This window comes from Centrocercus urophasianus, unplaced genomic scaffold (genome assembly GCF_019232065.1).
Source record: "Centrocercus urophasianus isolate 14NV4802_14NV808 unplaced genomic scaffold, USGS_Curo_1.0 seq_10, whole genome shotgun sequence".
Classification (NCBI taxonomy): domain Eukaryota; kingdom Metazoa; phylum Chordata; class Aves; order Galliformes; family Phasianidae; genus Centrocercus; species Centrocercus urophasianus.
Genome location: NW_024884142.1, coordinates 99401238 through 99421199, shown reverse-complemented (window position 1 = coordinate 99421199; position 19962 = coordinate 99401238). Strand labels below are relative to the sequence as shown.

The following is a 19962-nucleotide window of genomic DNA, read 5'->3' as shown; positions in this document are numbered from 1 at the left end:
CCGCGGTCCCGGGTCGGAGCGGCCGCGGCCGCCAGGCGGAGCTCGGCGCCCCGCTCCACGCTCACCTGCCGGCCGGCCGCGGGCGTACATGGGCAGCTGCGCGCCGTGCCGCAGCAGGTAGCGCACGGCCGGGCGAGCGAGCGGCGGCGGGACGGGGCTGTCCTCGGTCTGCCGCTCCGCGGGAACCTGCGGGGAAAGAGAGTCGCGAGTCGTTCGGGTGCGCCCGCGGGAGCGCTGCGCTTCCCTGCCATCCCCTCCCGTACCCCGGGCCCCTTGGGAGGAGCCGGCGGAGCGGCGCGGCGCTTCGGGTGGGCGCCGTTACCGCAGCGGCCCTCCTGTAGTCAGGAGCTCGGTGGGGTGTCAGCCACGGCCCGTGGTTCGAGGTGGCGGTTTGGGTTCGGAGCTGTGGGACTGTATGGCTCTTGTCTGCGGTGTAAGGCTTCGGGCAGCATCAGTGAGCATTTGATCCGTCTTTACTCGGGAAATTCACCCGTGGCTGAGAAAAATCAGTTGCCCTTCGTTCCCTGTGGGGAGGTGCTGAGAAACCCGCTGCCCGCAGGCTCGCCTGAGACAGGTTTAGGTTGGCATTTGGTGTATTCCGATTAGGAAACACCTGGAAAGTGGTAAGAAATGAGGTGGGGATTTCTGGCAGGCCGCTTGTGCTGCGTGGGAAAACGGAGCGACTTCGTGGGGAGTGCTGCTGGCACATCGGAAAACCCAGCAAAGACTGAGAGGAACCAGCAGGGCAGCGGGTGTGGGATGTGTGCAGGAAATAGCTCAACAGGAGCACAGAGCTTCGGGAGAGAGATGGGAGAAGGAACTGAAAGCGAACAGCACGGACAGATGACCCAAATGATAAAATGGCATTTCTCTCACCTGCTCTGACAGCAGGATCTGGCGCAGCTCCTTCTGGAGGTCGATAAAGCGGTCGTGATAGATGGCCATGGACCACGGCTCCCTGAAGTAGCTGGTTAAAAAAGAAGAAATTTAGTTATCTCGTGAACCTCTCATTAACCGCTAATAAAGTATTTACCTGCTTTTTCGCCTTTATAAATGACAGTTCTGGACCCATCAGGATCGTTTGTTCGTGAAATGCCTCTCGCAACAGCATGGCCAATCAATTCTTTTAATGGATGTTCCTGATGTACAGCCAGCTCCAGTAATTACATTTAAAGTGGCTTAATTCAGGGCTGTGGCAAGACCCAGTGAAGAATCCTGATTTTATCAGAATTTAAAAGCCCAAAGACCTGTAAAGAACGGTGTCTCCATTATCTGTCCTCATTTGAGAAAAGCAGATTGCAGGATTAACTGAACTGCTGCATAAACAAATTAAATTTGTGTAGACAATGACACAAATGTTGTTCATCATTAAGGTTTCTGGATTAATAAAGGCCAGAAAAACAGGCCACCGCAGTGTTGCAATATGTTCCTTGCAGCAGTGTGCTGAGGCTCAGTGCTGTTACTGATGCTGTTACAAACGCCGGAAGGTTGGATGTGAGATTTGCTCGAGCTGAGCCCTGCTTCAGGTACCTTTCTTTGAAGCATGACATGCCTGTAAGGAGCAGGCAGCAGGAGAAGAGGATATTCCCCAAATATTTAATCAAAGTTCCGTTTCAGGAGAAAAATCCCACCCTACCCAAACCGTTAGCTCAGTGTTAGCATGGGGATGATCACACTGCGCTGTGTTTATGTTGTTTACTGTGCTGCTGCTACCATCACCTGCACAGCACGACCAAAAAAACCTGCTTGTTTTGTGCACATCAGCATTCCCACACGTGGAGCTCCTTCCCTTCACCTGAAGAAATGTGACCATCCGAGGCCGTTCAAAGAAGTGCTTGATGGAATCAATTCTCACTTCCGTTGCTGGCCCTGCGTTTTCCTTCTTCCCCACTGGAATCACCTTTCTAAAGGAACACATGGTGCTTTGGAGGAGGCAGATCCGCATATGGCCCTTCACGTTGGTAATAATGAGAAGAGCCCATCTGAAGCCAAACCAACAAGTCGACTCTGGGAGGCTCGTTCAGAGTTTTATTGCCACTTCAGCAGCAGTCCCTCAGGGCAAGCCGGAGAAAGCTTGAAAGTATAATGCTCTTCAGTATACAAGCTGGAGCTGGCATGCAACCAACAAAGGCTCAAAGGCTCCTGGGCTATCATGAGAACGGCATCTGCCACATGTGTTTGCACCATTTAGTCTTTCATAACTTGCCAGAGTGATCAGGCTAAATATGTACAAGATGACAGTGTTTGCCAGGAGCATAACGGGTTTTCAGACTCCTGGTCACTTCCTAACGGGGATCCCCTGCTGGCAGACTTTTATATCGGCGGAGGAGATCAGGGGAAGGAATCTGTAAGGAGATGGGATGAAATGGTCTCCTTTTGAAGACATCCTTTTTGTTGCTAGGAAGCTCCTCTTGCCTTTCACTGACAATCAGCATCTAAAGTCTGTTCTGCCTCATTTGTGATGTATGGCCGATACGAGATGAAAGGGAAGGAGAAAAATATTTAGTGGCATCTTTTACAAAAGACAGGGGATCTTCCTCTCGCAAAGAGACACAGCGGAGCAAAAAATGGATCAAGTTGGCCATTGCTAGCAAGCAGAAATGGAGTACGCATGGAAATGCTTTCAGTCTGAAATCTCTGTTCTCCATTTCATTTGCAGCTGCACACCTTCTGTCTCCCGGGGTTCATTCTGATGCTGCCACACTCCAGTGATGGAGGAACCGGCCCCAACCTCCAGCCGTGCTGCCATCCTAAGGTGGGTACAGCAGAGGGAGGACGCATAGGAAGAGGAGGGGATTCCAATGCCAGGGAGTGTGGAGGGAAACTGCTGGGATGGGTTGGGGTGGAGCACACTAGAAGAACTGTCCCCTTTTGCCAAGAAAAGAGAAGATGCATCAATCTAGGGCTGGAAATTGGTGATGTTTCCTGCTTTTACTAGCTTGCAGCTGTTGTTGAGTTCTCACCAAACTGTTCTTTACACTTTTGAAACTCTGTGCTTTTAAAAAAAGACATAAAAGCGTTGCGTTCTGCTCGGAGAGAAAATTACTGCTGACCCCGAGGAAAGGTTTATTGCATTTCTGCACACAGGACTATCCCACGTGTAATGCATTATGAAAAACAATTAAAAGGAAATTAAACCTGACTCACATCAGCAAATACGCTGCGTACAGTGGTACGATCACTTCTCTCTAATTACTCGTTTATGACTTCAGAGCTCAGTCATTCATAAGGGCCTGTGTAATTATTAATATGAATCAGCAGTGTTGGACCACAGATCGGTGTGGTAGAATTCAGCTGACCAGCCTTTACTTACTGATTTGGATGTGGGGTTTCTCGTTGGCAAGTCGGCTGCGCCTTAGAAACTATATTAATAAATAAAAAAGGAAAGTCACCTAAAGGGTTCTACCATTTATACTGCTTTGCTATCAAAGCACAGCTTCACCGGGGCACCTCGGGGTCAGCACTGAATTCCAGTATGAAAAATAGCTGTTAGTGCTTTGATATCCCTTCACGTGTTCCTTTCTCCTTATGCTGTCCCTCTTTCCATAAAAAGCACATGTTTTTTCCTCTAATTAGGCTGCCAAGTGTACTGAGCAGCATTAGCCCCTCTCAGCCCTGCTCGCTACCTGCCACATTTTCTCCCTGCTTTTTTTCATCCCTGCAGAAAATAAGTCTCACTGTCTGCAGGGTGAACAAAAGCCTAAGGTGGAATCCCTTCAATGTGATGGTGGTGTGCTAATGGTGTGGGACGTGGCCAACCCCAGACAGCGCTGCGCTGTAGCATTTCTCTTAATGAACAATCGCCCTTCATTTTTGAAAGCCCTTTTTAAAGCCAGCCTATGTATGGAGCACGTATTTCATGCTTAATCGCTGATTATTCCAGGCTGCATTAAACGTATATCCTCACCTCGTCCTTTGAAAAATAGCACTGCACACACTGAATGTTCTTTTTCCTATTTCTTCAGTTATGTTGTGAGGTTGATTAGAGTTGAGTCATTAGACAGAGTGCGGTGTGGTTGCTTCTGCCTAAGCCCTCATTAATGACTGATTAGTAAATCACTTTTAGCCTCATGTAAAGAGGACTATGATGTGTGAACTGAACTTAAGCAGAAAAAGCCAAGTGGGGATGTGGCACTGAGGGATGTGGTCAGTGGGCATGGTGGGGATGGGTTGGTGGTTGGACTGGATGATCCTAGTGTTCTTTTCCACCTTGATGATTCTATGACTCTACACATTAGCAAGCATTTCAGACCAGCAGGAGTGGAAGGACACCCACACTGAACATGTTTCGGGTTTTTCTGCTGATCTCACTTGGACCACCTCTCACATGGTCCCACAGACAGGACACCAGAGTGCTGCTGGGGTTCCTCTGAAGGCACTCAGAGCTGAGATGGCTCTGGGATGCAGATTAAAGCAGAGCGAGTGCAGATGGCTAAAACACATTTCTGGTATAAATGCAATATCAGTAGAGCACTTCGTACCCTGTGTTTTGTGTTACTCAAAGCACGTGGCCCCATCGTGCATTAGTCTACCACCATGCTTTACAATCTGTTGAATACCAGAAGGGCTCAATGTACAGCAGTTTACTAACTTCAGCATTACACGTAGAGTAAATGAGGTGAATAGAATCATCACAGAATCACAGAGTGGCTGGGGTGGAATGGACCTCAAAGCCCCTCCAGTTGCAACCCCTGCCGTGGGCTGGTTGCCCCCCACCAGCTCAGGCTGCCCAGGGCCCATCCAATCCAACCTGGCCTTGAGCAGCTACAAGAAGAAACTTCTGAAAAAGGATGGCTAAGCAACACAGCACTTCAGAGGGTGCCTGTTAGAAACTGATCAGCTTAATCGTGCTGCCTCTACCAGGATTATTTATCACTGCCAGCCCAAACACATGTTGTTTTCTTCAGCACTGCACTCCCTGTCATGCAGTAGTGGTGCTCCTTTCCTCAGCAGCACTGTCCCTTCCTTGTTAACCCGCATTTTCTGCAGGTCATAACTAAAGACAAGTTCATTAATACAGTATTACAAATTTGGCTTTCATTAATGCCAAATGAAGCCTATACGAAGCGCTTCTATCTCATCCTAAAGGCACCGTGCCAGCGAGCATCCATTTGGAGCCTCTCCAATGATCTGTTTTGTGCTCCAGATGCAGTAGAGGGATATTCCACTGCTCCGCAGACACGTTCCATAACTCAGCAACTGCCTTACAGGAGAATACAAAAGGGTATGACTGGTTGGTTGCATTCTCCCTTCGGGAAGCAAGTGTGGAGCACTGGTGACCAAAGCCAACCCACAAGCTTGAAATTAAAGAATATTTTGGGAGTTTTCCAATATCTCCTTCTTTTATCTGCTGCTGCAGTGGTAGGAAGGATTGGAAGGCTTTCAGTACAGGGAATACTGATATTAAACCGACAGGAATTTATGTTCTTTTCCATTCAAGAAAAATCTTCCCTATCAGGAAAGAGCCTCGCTCTCAGGTGCTTAAATTCCATTTGAGCCTTTTCAAGATGCAATCTTATAGGAAATCAATAAAAACTACAGAAACTCCTTCCTGAAGTGGATTCCAAATCTAGGGAGTAATGCTGTTAAACAGTCAAGAACATAGAAGGTCTGTACACAGAACTCTCAGCTTTAGAATACTGCATCTTCGGCCCTGCCAACTTGCCCAGCAGACCTTGGCATCCCATACAGCAGCCAGGGGGTTGAAGTGCATCCCCTTGTGATGCGGTCGGTACAGCCAGCTGTCTGACTGGTTGTGATCATCTTCTGGCTTAATGGCCTATTTCCTCAGCTGCTGTTTGCACAGCTACAACAAAAACATTGGCTCTTAATCTCGTGTTTAGCTAAGGAACAGTTTGGGCTACTCAGATTCTCCTCTTGGTGAAGCTGTGGTACCTAACACATGGTAGAGTTAGGCTGCAGGAGCTTAGTTATAGGCAATTGTTATGTCCCTGGTAGCACATTTCTTAGCCAAGTGATAATGGAACTACAGTCAGATGATTTTATGCTGTTTTTCCACTTATTTCTTGCTAGGTTCGTAAATTCACAACCTGAGTCTTTAAGGGTGGCAGTCTGTGAACCCACACAAGCAACCTTGGGGTGACCGGGGGCAGCAGTGGCCTTACAGATTAGGGGGTCTGGCATGGGATGGGGCAGCATCACTGCAGGACTCTGCAGCAGGGGGAATGGAGAAGTGATCTTCATTGTTCGTGGGCTTGTGGGGCACATTCTGCAGCTTTCAACAGTGTTGAACTCTACTGAAATCAATGGAACTTTTCTCTCAACACAAGGAAATATTATTTCTCTCCTTATTACCATTAGCGACAGTTTAAGGCCCGCATCCGGAAGGGGTCACTCCTTGAAGTTAGCTGAATCTTGAGGGCCTGTTGTTAATGCTAATTTGAGAATGGCAACTGGCCCATTATGGTCAGGAAATCCGGTATCATGGGGTTAACCTTCAGCCTTTATACCGAACACAAATCAGTGAGGAAATGCATTGCTAGGTGCAGTTTCTAATTATTTAAAAGACAATTTGCATGCTACACAGAAGTAAATTGGCTCCCAGGTGACAGCTGTTGCACGGTGTCTTTCCCCAAAATACAGGCAGAAAGATGGGAGGAAGGAATGAATGTTTCAAACCAGCAAGTTCATAAGCTTAACTAACAAATGGCAACATTTTCAGTCTATTTTTCTTCACTAAGGGCATTTTACATCTTGATAGAAAATACTGCGAGTACAGGTGTAACAGGCAGTAGTATGTAGTTGTTTCTTTTTCTCCCCAAAGAGAGAAATTCTGCCTCACGTTTGCAGTCAGTGATGTAAGGTCGTTATAGACCATGGGAATATCATCACCCAAAATGCCTTTTCTTCTTTTTATTGCATGCAGAGAAATCACTGAATGCATTGTTTATTGTTCCATGCCAAAGGAACGCCAGACACCACTTTCCAAGAAGCATCAAGACAATCTCCATCTCACAAGAGATGCCCAAACATTTTTCAATGTAATGATTTTCTAATGGACAGTCTTCCAACTACTACATTTCACGTTCTGTATTTTTGCATATTGTACATATATACGTACACTATATCGTATGGATTACAGTACTGTGTTACACAGGATCCTCACCTTGCCCAGCACCAGGTCCTGCTGTGCTCCCAGGACTTTTGGCCACTAAATGGTGCTGGCCAAGAGCAGAGAGGATCCAACCAGCCTCCTTCAGGAGCTGATGGCCACTCCATTGAGCATCTAGGGCACCTGCTAAAGCTGCTCTTCTTGTTACTGTCATGTTGACCAGCCTGCCTCATCCTTTTAGCAGATCATCACCGGAATCTCCGTCTCTCTTGAGATTTTTTAAGAATCTTTGGGGATGTTTAGAAATTGATCTTACTTGTAATCCCCAATGAGCTTGCACGCTCTGCAGGGATCCTATCACCATCACGGCAGCAGGGGAGGCTGATAAACTCCTAATTGCTCTCATGAAGAACTAAGCTGTTCATTCAGAAAGCTTACGTCTCATTTGTTCAAAATCTGTGTGGCTATCATGTGTAGGCAAGTGCAGCTGCACTGAGGTCCCTGGGCACATGCAGCACATACAGCACCAAAGTGTAAGGGAGCAAATGCCGCTTTGGTCAAGGTCTGGAAAATACTGGCACTGGGGAGGCTGCAGCTCGAGTGCAGCGCTCAGTGCTGGGCTCTCACTGCTAGAAAGACAGGGGAGACATCATGGCTCTCTGCAATGACCCGAAAGAAGGCTGTGTGAGGCGGGGTCGGCCTCTGCTGGCAGGGAACGGCCATAGGACGAGAGGGGGTGGCCTCACGTTGTGCCAGGGGAGGTTCGGGTTGGCTGCTAGGAACAATTCCTTCTCCAGAAGTGATTCTGCACTGACACAGCTGCCCAGGGAGCGCTGGGGTCACCTGGAGGAGTCCCAGAGCTGTGGGATGTGGCACTGAGGGACGTGGGCAGCAGGCAATACTGGTGGTAGGTGGACAGTTGGACTGGATGATCCGAGTGGTCTTTTCAAGTGTTAATGGTTCTGTGATTCTAAATCTCTGACAACATTTGTGGTTCATTTTAAATATTAGCTCACAGATGTGCTTGCATTTGTAATACCGTGAGAAAGACTGATACCTTGCCACAACCTGAATATTGAGTTTCTTCCCATGCTCAAAATATATTAGCTGATCAGCACCAGCTGTGACAAGAAAATTATCTGCCATCTTAGCCCATATGTCATAGAATTGTGTCACCTCCCTTCAATTTCTATTTAACACCTACTGACAGTAATAATGTTTCTGTGAACTTTACGTTTGCTCTGTGCCATTCCTCTCTCGTAAAACAAAATCAACATTTTCTGTACATCAGCGTGCCTCTCAGCAGAGGCATATTGGATTTCCTGAAGTGAAATCTGTAAAGAAGCATTTTTGTCCAAGACAATTTTAAACTGCATGGTCAAGTTTGCATTCATCCCATCTTCCTGTACAAGACGAGGAATAAAAGGAAATGAAGAAATAGGAAACATTTGCAGTGAAGAGAGATGGCAGGGGCAGGGCTGTACAACATGAGCTCTCCCAGCCCCGGTGACGTACCACGTCCTTTTCAGGGGAGCTCGCCCTTTGAGCCGACAGCTGATACCACTGTTCTCAAAACACAGCATACAAACCAATCCTTTGTCACTAAGTGAAAGGCTTGATAGGATTCCCTCCCTCCCCCTGTTTCAGCAGACATTCTCATTTCTCTGTCCTCAGCCACATACAATGCCTTATCCATATTCTGGCAGAGCTTTTTGACACTGAACCAGCAGAAGGGCAAAACCTAGAGAAAGAAGGGAATTTTGAGGCTCCTAACTCCGTCTCAAGGTATCAGCTTCTTCATTCCTACAGAGGCATGTAACTATCAGCACGTCAGTGCAACTTAAACCTTCTGAGGAGTTTGATATCAATCTACAAATTTCCCCTTGTTTTTGGATTAGCAAAGTGCTATGATCACGCTTCTTTTTTTCTTTTTTCTTGGACCACAATACATCCTTTACGTCATAATTAAACATTATCTAAATAATACTGTTCAATCTGAAAACTGTAGTGCCTTTCTTCAAATCAGCTATAACCAAATCAAGCCCAGATCCTTCTCAGGCAGCTTTTGATCAGTTTTGTATTGAAACCAAATTTCCTGTTTGGTTTTCTCTCTCTAAAGCAGTTTATGGAATGCAGTGCTTCACTTTTCTATCTGATAATTCATGCTCCCAGGTCAACACTTGTGAGGGATTTTTTTCCAAATGAAAATCAGACTAAGATGCATCAGCAGGTTCTCTGCCCCCTACTTCAATTACATGCTCAAAGAATTCTATCACATGAGTGAAACTCAAGCGGTTTTTTTGCCAAACCTGAATTCAGAAGCACTGATTTTATCTAAGGCATAAGGAATAAACCAAGTTTGAGTTTTCAGGCCATGTATCTTTCAAGGTACGAAATTCTGCAGAAGTAGCAGAAGATTAAAGTTAAGAGGCAAGCTAAAGAGCGTGACTGACATCATCTGTGATTTAGAACCTCCCTGGAAACATTTGGCTTACAAATTTGATGTAAAGTCATTAATACCCTGACTTTGGAAAGTGACTTCTGAATATGAGTTCTTAGTAAATTAATCAATTAATTAAATAAAAAGATTCTTCAAACTCAGCTTAATGAGTTAAGCCTGCTGACTATGCTAAGCAAAAGTTACAATGGGACTGAAATGTTCTTTCAGATGAAAGCTGTTCAAGCAAATCACTGCTCATTTTCTAAATAAATCCAGAGACACAGTTCTTTCTAGGAAGGTCTTCAGGACTTGCATCATCAGTGATAATTTTACCAAATAATTGAAAAGATGCTTTAAAATCTATCTTGAGTTCCAAGGGAAAATAGCTAGAATATAAAGCTCAGTAAAAGAAAAGTAGACATTTTATGCACGATGCTAAATTTGTCTTACCTGTAAAGGTCTGTGATCTGCCCTTCATTCCAGCGATAAGAAAGATCATTAAGAAGACGCTCATGCTGTCCATACAAGCAAATATAGTTGGAAGCAGGAAAGGGCTCCTTTGAGAAGCAGGTGATGCTGTCTACCATACTGTATTTGTTGATGTGCATTCTGAAATAATTCCCATCTCTTGCTTTTCCAGTTACAATCTCTGTTCCCTGGAACAGGAAATAAAAGGAAAGCTGGAGAGATGGAGTTTACACGTGACCTGGCATACGGCCGGCACCAGCTAGGGTTCTCTTTCTGATATTTGCCATTTCTCAAAATCCCAAACCTTTCAAACCAAGAATATCCATTCCTTGTAGCACAGTTTATACAACAAGGTCCCATGCTTTGGACACAAAGGTTTTCTGTATGGTTTAGACCTTGGTTAGCTGCATAGAAACTGTGAAGCATACAACTGAGAGTACAGCACAGGCTTTGGTTGCCCATGCCTGTGTGGCATTTGAGGCACCTAAGGATATCTGGGACATTCAAACCACATTGGTAGTTGTGACACAGGACACGTGGAAGACTTGTGACCTTATGGAGCAGTAGCTGGAGGCCAGGAGGGACAACACTTAGATGCCTGTGTTCAGGCAACTGAATGGAACCCTGTTCATCCTCATTTATTATATGGTGTCTATATGATTGCATATACTTCTGTCCTGCTCTAAAACAGAACTTCACGTTTTATAAATGGCCACCCACCAGGCAGGGCTCCATCTCTTCAGGTGCTTCCTTCAGGCCCATGTGTATGGGAACTGCTGAGCCACGGCCTGAACCTCTGATTGATCACCTGAGGTGAGCCATGAGTCAGCCAGAGGAGCACAGCTGAAGGCAATTCACCCGTGCTGCTGAAAGGGTGGAGCCTGGCTGCAGCCCTCCTAGAGCTATTGCAGAGCTGGCTGCCAGTGGGGAAGGAGCTCTGCTGGAGATTGGCTCTGCTGATGTTTTGTGGGTGAGCTCAGGATAGGGGTAAGCCTTCTGTTTATTATCTTTTGTAATCATAGTCTGCTTTGCCTAACTCTCTTGTTTATTTTGTGATTATAACATCCTACTATTCTTTGGTTATACACCGTGTTTTACACTTTTTGCTTCTGTTTTGGAGTTGTTTCCTGTGACTCCCTCTTGCCAGTGTAAAGAGGTTGCTGACTGTTGCTAACACTATCACTGTAACAGTGGTACTGAGTGACAGTTTATGGGTACGGTGGTGGTGGGTTGACGGTTGGACTGGATGATCTTAGAGGTCTTTTCCAATCTTAGTGATTCTATGATGCTATCCAGAAGAGAATAGTAGTGTTGGGTGGTTATGGTCAAACAGTAGCATTTAGTTTCAGCAAGTTAAATCAATTACTTAGTACAAGACAAAAATATAAAAATGTGTCTCAAACCAAACGCTGCAGTGGGATGATCAAATAGCTTGAGGCTATTTTCTAATGCTGTATTCATGTTTTGGTTTTATTCATCATTAAAACCTGTTGCTAGGCTGCAGTAACCTTTGTTATTTCCGTATCTCTCAGCTAATCCATTTCACTAGCTTCTCTTACTACTATCCTAGGAAATTATCTTAGGATTTACGTGAAGGAGTAGCTTTAAAGGTATTCCATTTTCAGACAATGGGAAATGGAAGGTACAGCAAGAGAATCCTTATCACATTCTAGCAGTTCAGTGTGACAAAAATCAGTGTTTCTTCTCTCTAACAGTTCCATTTGGCTCCTAATATGAGCTGCTTTGGACAGCTTATGTTGGATCTGGGAAGCTGGAAAACAAAGTGAGCCAAGCTTTGATCTCCGCTCCCTCAACCACCCAAAAGCATGGGCTTCATTATAAACTATTTCTTTCTATGGACCACTGCTGTCTAAGTTTTAAAATGAACATCAGCCTAGTCTTTTAGAAGACACTCTGTACTATATACAAGAATGGCCTTGGGGTAGAAATCTCTGAGGAAAAAGGTATAATCTGTATGAAATAGAGGCTTGACTAGGAGCATGGGGCCCTTTCTGGTTTTAAAATATGTGAATCTAGACTTCTTGTTTCATAAGTAGATTCCTCAGTGAGAAAAGCATCTCTGCATTTGTGTCACAAGAGAATCTCCTGTGTAACTTAAGTATGTCAAGTGCTTCCCTCTTTTCTGCTCAGAGAATGAAGACTCTTACTGTAGCACTGTCTGTTTTCTAGCAGCAAAGTACAGAGCATCCCTTCTGGAAATTATTCTTTTCCTATTAATCTAGAAATCAGCAGAGTTGCACTGATAGATTGTGTTGTTTCATTGTCTGTATGCGCTCATGGCTTCTTATTGCAGGGAGGAAGGAGTGAGATTTCAGTGATGCTCATGCTATTCTATCTCCTGTTTATAGAAATTATGTATCTCTTACGAAAGCCAAATATCTGAAAGTATGGAAATGAACATCTTAAAGGTTCAACTTTTGTGCTGTTCACCAGCTGCTCACCTGATTTATATGATACACCCTGGTTTAGCAGACTCTAGATTAGTTCTTATGCAGGTATCACCTTGATATTTTGATATATTGATACATGTTAACTATATACTAAGAATTTCAGAAGCAATGTATCCCATCAAGAGGAAAAAAAAAAAAAGCCATCCTGTTGTGGCTGCCCCATCCTTGGAGGCATTCAAGGCCAGGCTGGATGTGGCTCTGGGCAGCCTGGGCTGCTGGTTGGTGACCCTGCACATAGCAGGGGGTTGGAACTGGATGAGCCCTGTGGTCCTTTGCAACCCAGGGCATTCTATGAGAAAGCCAGCTCTGAAGGAAAAAAAAAAAGTAGCATCCCAACAAGTGTGCTGAGAGAAGTGAGTGTGAGCCAGATGGGCTCCATACTGAGCCACCAATTCTGACAAAGGGGTCAAGGAGTTGAGCTGCAGTGCCACATCAGGGAGCTGTCTGAATCTGAACTGCTCCAAATAGTAAGGAAGAGTTCAGAGCATTAAGGCTCCCTGACTATTTCTGCCTTTAAGGACAAATAAACCCTTAGGTTTTGGTTGTTTTCATGGCAAATGAAGTAAGAACTGCGGTAAAATTGATCAGATATTCATTTCCTATGTCTAAAACATTTACAATGAAGTAAATACCACTTACACTGAAATAAATTGATAATTGAATTAAAAAATCACAGACTATGTCTGTTACATTATAGACTTCATTGATGACTCCCAGCTCCAGAAGGTCTCTAAATACATACTTAAACTCATCCTTACTCTATTTATTTATTTTTAACATATGTGGTACCTTATGCATGGTCCTTAGTAGGAGTATTTTTCCAACAGAGGTGAAAGAAAAAAAAAAGGAAAAGGTAAATAACATAACTTACATGATCAGACAGTGCAAGTACTAAGTCCAAGCGGATGGGGACTTCTGGTTTGGAAATGTGCAAGTAATTATAGCCTCTGGGAAGAACCCCTCCTGCCATAAATGAAAAGATGAGGTTTATTCAGTTGTAAACAAAACCAAAGTATTTCTCACTCTCCTAAATACATATTTTAACTAAGTGGCTAAAGAGGACAAATCATTTTGTTTCATGGCCTCATGTTCTGTAGTACAGTTACACATAGTGGTGCAGCAGCCACATCTTGAAAAGTTCTGATAATGACTGCAATATAAATGAAAGCATAACTTTGTGTATTTTTAGAAAAAAGCCTTCAGCATAGTCTTTTGGTTTTTTTTTTTTCTCCTCAACTCCTAGACAAGACTATGGAGATAAAGACAGGTGAAGAATGGTAAATATTGGGGTGTATTTAATATTTAATATACAACTCTTGTAAATAGTTCATCCCACCTGAGATATCTCTCAACAGACAGCATCAGTCATTTTTTCAGGATGCTGCTGTTCCCCTCACTTGAAAATAGAAGAAGTCTAGCACAGATTAGGCAGAGCTTTTAAATGTCTTGAGCTAGATAAGGAGAAATGGATCCTTCCATGAATGCGGGCAGTGTTACTCACTGATGTCACCTCTCCACAAACTATAAAGGCAGCTTTGATGACTTCACTGCCATTAGGTGGCTACTGAAGTGAAATGGACCTACCCGTACTACATAACAGCAAAGAGACCAGTGAGGGTATGAAAGTATGACTGAACTCCATTTTCATGTACCTTGAATTTTACATCCCTTGTACATGGGGATGAGGCTATCTGTGCCTTCTGGTGGCTTCGAAGAGGGCTGAGGGGTTGGATCAAAGAGACTCAACATGGATGCAGCAAGTTCAAAGCCAATCTCCTTTGAATTGAAGTTGCTGTGTGTCCATTCATCTGCATAATATCTCCTGGAGTACTTTGTTAAAGGACCTGCAGCCCTGATACTGACATCATTAGTGCGGAATTCAGTATCAATCACAAGCCTTCCATCAAAAACAAGGCAAGCATCATTAATTGCCTTGAAGGCTTCATAATCCACTCTCTTGTAGGCAAAGCTGAAAAATGCCTAAGAAGAAATGTAAGCAAGCACAGGTTATTAAGCATTAGTTACCCACTAATTTCATAAATAAAACCCTATGCTTCATTCTGAATGTTATTTATTTCAGAAAACAAGAACATGAAATACAGTTTGATTTTAGACAGACAGATAAATCCTTCTGATCCAATATTTATAGCTACTAGAATGAAAGCTATAAATATTGGATTAGAAGGGGAGAATTACTAAACCAGACTCATTTACTTCTGGTTAAGTAGATGAATTTCATTTTAAAAACTCTAACGTTACGTATGTCAAACAGCCGGAGTGGATGAGCACATTTGAGAGTTGAATTCTTCATGAAGTTGTTTTTCTTCTTGCGAATGCTGAAGCTAAATTGGAAAACTAAGTAATAGGAAAAGTACAACATACTTTGTATTTTTGCAGGATAACCATATGTTACAAATATTTTTCAAACTGTTATGCCTAACTGTTTACCAGCAAACTATGCTACCATGGCTACTGGCACAGAGATATTCAATGAAACTGAAAGATATGGCATTCAAATTGTTCAGAAGAGATGTCATGCTCATCCAAAATACTGAATTGAAGCCAGTGGAAGCAGTGGAGGCCAAGAAGATTGCGAGAGGTATTAAGAGACTGAGTATTTACATGAAAAGGAAAGCATTCACATTTATTATACTTCAAATTTTGTAGAGTGCATTCAAACTCTGCCAGGACCAAAATGCATCTCTTAACTATTCCAGAGCTGGATAATGCTTGCTTTAGGAGGCAGATTGCTCAGCACATCCTTACTGCTCTCAGACATATGGCACAGGTGTGGATGGACATCAGATGGACCCATTGATCAGCTGGGACAGCCCAGAGGAGACTGTCTAAATTAAATCCTTGGTCCATTTAGCAGGCCATTTCTGAAGCTGGTTGTAAACAGAGCTGATGGATATTCAGCACATTTTAGGTTGTGGAACGAAAAGAGACACAGCTTCCATTCTTTGTAAAGACCAGCTCGCTGTCCTACTGCTCAGCTTATAGAAGTGGCCCTGAGGTAGGGATTTATCCAGAGCAGCAGCTACTGAGGCTGTGAGCTCGCCTTCCCCACAGGAGATTTCAAGGGCATTGAAAGAAAATAGCCCTAAATCCTTAAATTCCTCCTCTAGGTCTCAAAGAAAAAGCTAGTGATAATTCCCTCCTTTTGTCCTCCTGTGGCATCTGCCTACACCCTCTCCTGGGACGCCAGCAAGCAGATGAGCCCTCCGGTGCCCAAAGTGGGAGCTGAGGCAGCACTGCTATGTCAGGCAGCACAAAGCAGGCATGCTGGAAGCAGTCTCATCTGAAGCGTGAGGTGCTGGCATGGAGCAGATGTGCACGCAGCACGTCCTGCAAAATGTACTGGATGCCCAAGGAGCTGCTTTGAAACCCAATGTGGGGTGAGAGAGAAGTCTGTGGGGTGTGCTGGCCCCTCCCGTTCTGGCTGCACGTTCTGTCCAGGCTCTCATTAATAACAGCAGGTTGCAAACCCAGCTAGAATTGAGCACCAGTGCTGGAGCAGAAGGAATGAGGTGCAGGGAAGCGAGGCTGGGTCACTGCAGCTGGAGCTGGGGCACAAATCCAACCAAGCTCTACCCCACGCCTCCACCTCTGACACAAAGCATCAGAGACAACAGAAGTGCAAGAAGCTGCAAACAGGTCTTCACAGGTGGCTCTTACAAAGGGTAAACAGATAGCTGGCTGGTTCCCAAAATAGTATAAAAGAAGGGCAGAGTGAGTACTGAGGGTTAAAAGTGGTAAGAACGACAAGATATGCTTTGAACAAGATCAGATGGTCTGCAAAGGGAACAGATGAAGACTGACCATCTTGTTGCTGCAATATATATTGTGCAGCTCCAGAGCCTTTAAAAGGAGCTTCCCCCTTGATCAGTGCCCTCAGCTTTTAAAATGATTACACGACAACAAATGCTCCTGTCCACCACCAAGAAATATTACTGCACCAGCTGAGAAAAGGGTGAAAGAAGTCCTCAGATGAGCGTGTGCTACCTTACTGCCTTCATCTTGAACAGCCTGGGATATACATCAGAGTAAGCAGCATCAGTAATCTGTCTGTTGTTTATAGGCAGCCTCAGGGAGGCTGCGGTTGTGACCCAGGTAAAGGTATTACCCAATTAGAACACCAAAGAGCTGTGGACTGAATGCAAGCATCAGGTGCTCATGGCTGGGAGGAAAGGCACAGGAGTGGGAAGCCAAGAATCACAGAATCATTAAGGTTAGAAAAAACCACTAAGATCATCTAGTCCAACCCATCCCATCGTGCCCGCTAAGCCACTGGTTAGGCAGGCAGTAGCAGAGGAGCCTTAGGCTCTGTGCTTTTTTGCAGTGCTCATTACCTGGTTTATATACATAGTTAATGCCTAATCATCTAGTAGATCCCAAATCAGGGAAGGTCTGCCCGGTGTCCTGCCTGCTGACAGGGAGGGGAGGGAGGGGACTGCTGCAGCCTCCAGGCTGGGAGCCATCTGTCAGCCTGGAAGGGGAAGGAGGGAGGGAGGCTGCTGCCTTCAGGAAAGGGATTTTCTCCTGTTGTTGTTCTCCTGCAGGACCCAATAAATTAAGACCCTAAAAACTGCCAATCAACAGTTGATACTGGCTCAAATCCCAAAAGGTCCAGTGTGGTTGTAGGGCCAATTCTTGCACAGCCTGCTTCCTGTGGAGGCTGTTCTGGAGCCCATCCTTCCAGGTGGCTGGGAGCCTTGCAAGACAGCTGAGCTGGATTTGTAGAACAGAGAGACCCTGGCATCAGAAGGGATTGCACATGCCTCATCTTCAAGGCCTTGAAGGATAGGCAAGCAGCACAAAAGAGCAAGAGAAGCAAACCAGAAGATAATGAGAGTCTTGAAGGAATTGGACAGGCCACATGGGAAGGGTGATGGAGAAGAGAAGAGGTATGGGTTTGTGAATGGATATTAATGTTAAAAGAACCAGATTCCCATATCCATGGAAGAATAAAAACAGAGGGATTTCAGGGAGGGAAGGGACAAAATGAAGTGCTGCGTATGAGGGCAGAGCAGAAGGAATGTCACTGTTGATGAGATGACCAAAGCCAGGTGACAGCCAGTGGATGAAAGTCTTATGCAAGGTCTTTACCTCCTTTAGGAAGGGCTTAGCTATCTCCACATTGAAAAGGACTAGGAAAAAAACCAAAACTACGGTGTGTGACTTTCCAGCTCAGGGGAGCTGTCTGGGAGTAGGACATGGTCCTTCCTTCCCAGATCTACAGCCCTTGTTGCACAGAGGAGCAGCCAGTGCAGTGAGGATGTGCTGCGAGGGCCATAGGGTTCCCATGGACACATATTTTGAAATGACTGTACCACAGGCTCACTCACACAGATCAGCCCAGTGATGAAAACCAGCACTAGTTTCCCCATTAGGAGAGGTTAAAAATGGTCCCGTATCTCACAGGAGCACCATATGTGTGAGTGTGTGTCTAATTTACCTAGATAAGCTATCAATACCGTAGATGAACAAAAATGCAATCAGTAAAGCAGAGGGAGAAAAATCCGTTTAAAATGTATTTCAATAAATACGTAGTAGGCCTCTATCCTAACATCCTTGGCTGCTAGTTTGATTTAAGGAGATCTTAATCATATGCACGTAACTATGGACAGGAGTTACTGTATGCATTTAAATAATAAAAGGATTTCTAGAATGATGTAGAAAATGAATTAAGAGCAAGCAACTACTTTAGGCTGACTAAAATACATTTAAATCCAAATCAGTCGGGGAATGAACAGTATTATTTGGATTTTTGCACAAAACAATCCTTCAGACTAACAATTGAATGTTAATTCTTCTGGAGACAATGAGAAAAATAGATAAACCGGCGAGGGACTATCAGGATTTGACGGCCTTTGTCTTAAAAAGCAGACTGAAGGAAATACAATGAAAGCGTATACTTACTGAGCACTGCAATTGGAACGGTTTGCTATCAGTAGTGAAAGCAGCGTGTGTGATGAGGTCTGGGTCGTCGCCTTTGCTCCACTGTGCCAGGATACTGTCGTAATAAACAGACACGCCAGCCTCTGACAGTGCCTCCTGAACAGCACTTTCGATTTGGTTGTTGTTAAGGCAAGTAACGTTGGAGCTGAGTGGAGGCTGCACGAGATGGATGCGAGAGCCATCGATTCCCAGAGATAAGAATGTTTCTACCGTGGTGTAAATGTCAATTGTATTCCCATAGACAATGATGTTCCCTAAGGGGAGAAAAAAGGGAAAAATTTCTAAGATGCACAATGAGAACCTTATTAGTGTAACTCAGATGATAATAACACGAAATTGCTCTCTTTGACCCTCTTATTTCTCTGATGCTATGAAGCAAACAATGTTACCTAGCAACAGTAGCTAAGATAATTTAGTGAAGAATCTGTACAAAACATCCCACAAAGTAGGCAAGTACTTAACACAGAAGTATGACATTCATTCTGACCCTGTAATTTGAAATTATTCTGATTGAAAATCCTCTGGGGCCAAAAAAGAGAAAAGAAGAAAAAAAACCACCACGTTCTATTTTGTTCTCCTCTTCCTCCTCAATTTTGCTTATATTCAAAGCACTTATGGGCAGGCAGGGGAACAGGAGCAAATTAAATACATTGTGCAGAAAAAAAGGTAGCGGAACTGGGGAAGAGCAGGTTGGACCAGACAAGCTGTTGTGCAATGCAGGAGATCGCTGGCACTGTTGCTTCCTTTTGCAAAAGCTCAGTCTGCAAACAAGGGACCTGGCATAGATTGGAGTCCTGTGTGCTTTATGTAAGGATGTTTAATATAAAACACATAAATATTCCTCTGAGCAGGGTCTGAAAACTGCTCCTTTCCTCCCTGCTCCCTCTGTTCCCTTGCTTCCAAAGGGTTTTTGCCCTCTGATCCTCTCTGCCTTCAAGTAAGCCATGCAAAATACCACAGCTCTTGCAGGATAGACTGAGGATTCCTTTCCTGGTGGGAATGAGAAGTGCTTACCAAAGGCCCAGCCTAGCGAAGGGTTATTCTGACTGTAAGGTGTGTGAGCCTGGCCAGCACAGAGATCATCACCATTTGGCAGAGCCGCTCTCTTCAGGGAGAAGTTTGGTGATTGCATTACATGTTGGCATTTCTGTATATACGAGATCAGATTCAAGGCCCGCATTTCTCAAGGAAAATTAAAATTCTGTTTTATATGGTAATATTAAATACAATTACATTACATTAAGGAAAGCAATGTTCCTTTGCTGACCTCTTGTAAATCAACAATTTGCAGTTTCTGCTTATGACAATATTAGGGGCTTTTTAGATTACAGCACTGGTAGTCTAGGAACTACCGATATTCATTATGGACTGAAATTATGTTCACTGGACAGATAGTGATTCCTCAGGATGCTTTTATTATTTAACTACATGAAAATGTATCTATCTGTGAGTAAACATAATCATCTTCCATGGAAAAAAGCAGCCATAAATAAAGATTGTTAGCGTGGTTTTATCATTTATTACTCGAATGTCAGAGTTCTACTGCAGAG

General features: G+C 44.4%; 1 protein-coding gene across 1 annotated transcript in view; it reads right to left on the bottom strand.

Moving 5' to 3' along the window:
- Nucleotides 1-451: 451 nt before the first annotated feature.
- The window catches only part of CFAP61 (cilia and flagella associated protein 61), a 90178-nt gene continuing 70667 nt past the window's right edge, over nucleotides 452-19962 (bottom strand). The window contains 7 exon segments of the mRNA XM_042820850.1: nucleotides 452-697; nucleotides 729-824; nucleotides 826-967; nucleotides 9963-10168; nucleotides 13323-13414; nucleotides 14104-14431; nucleotides 18374-18666. Of these exon segments, the coding sequence (XP_042676784.1) occupies nucleotides 452-697; nucleotides 729-824; nucleotides 826-967; nucleotides 9963-10168; nucleotides 13323-13414; nucleotides 14104-14431; nucleotides 18374-18666 (1403 nt within the window).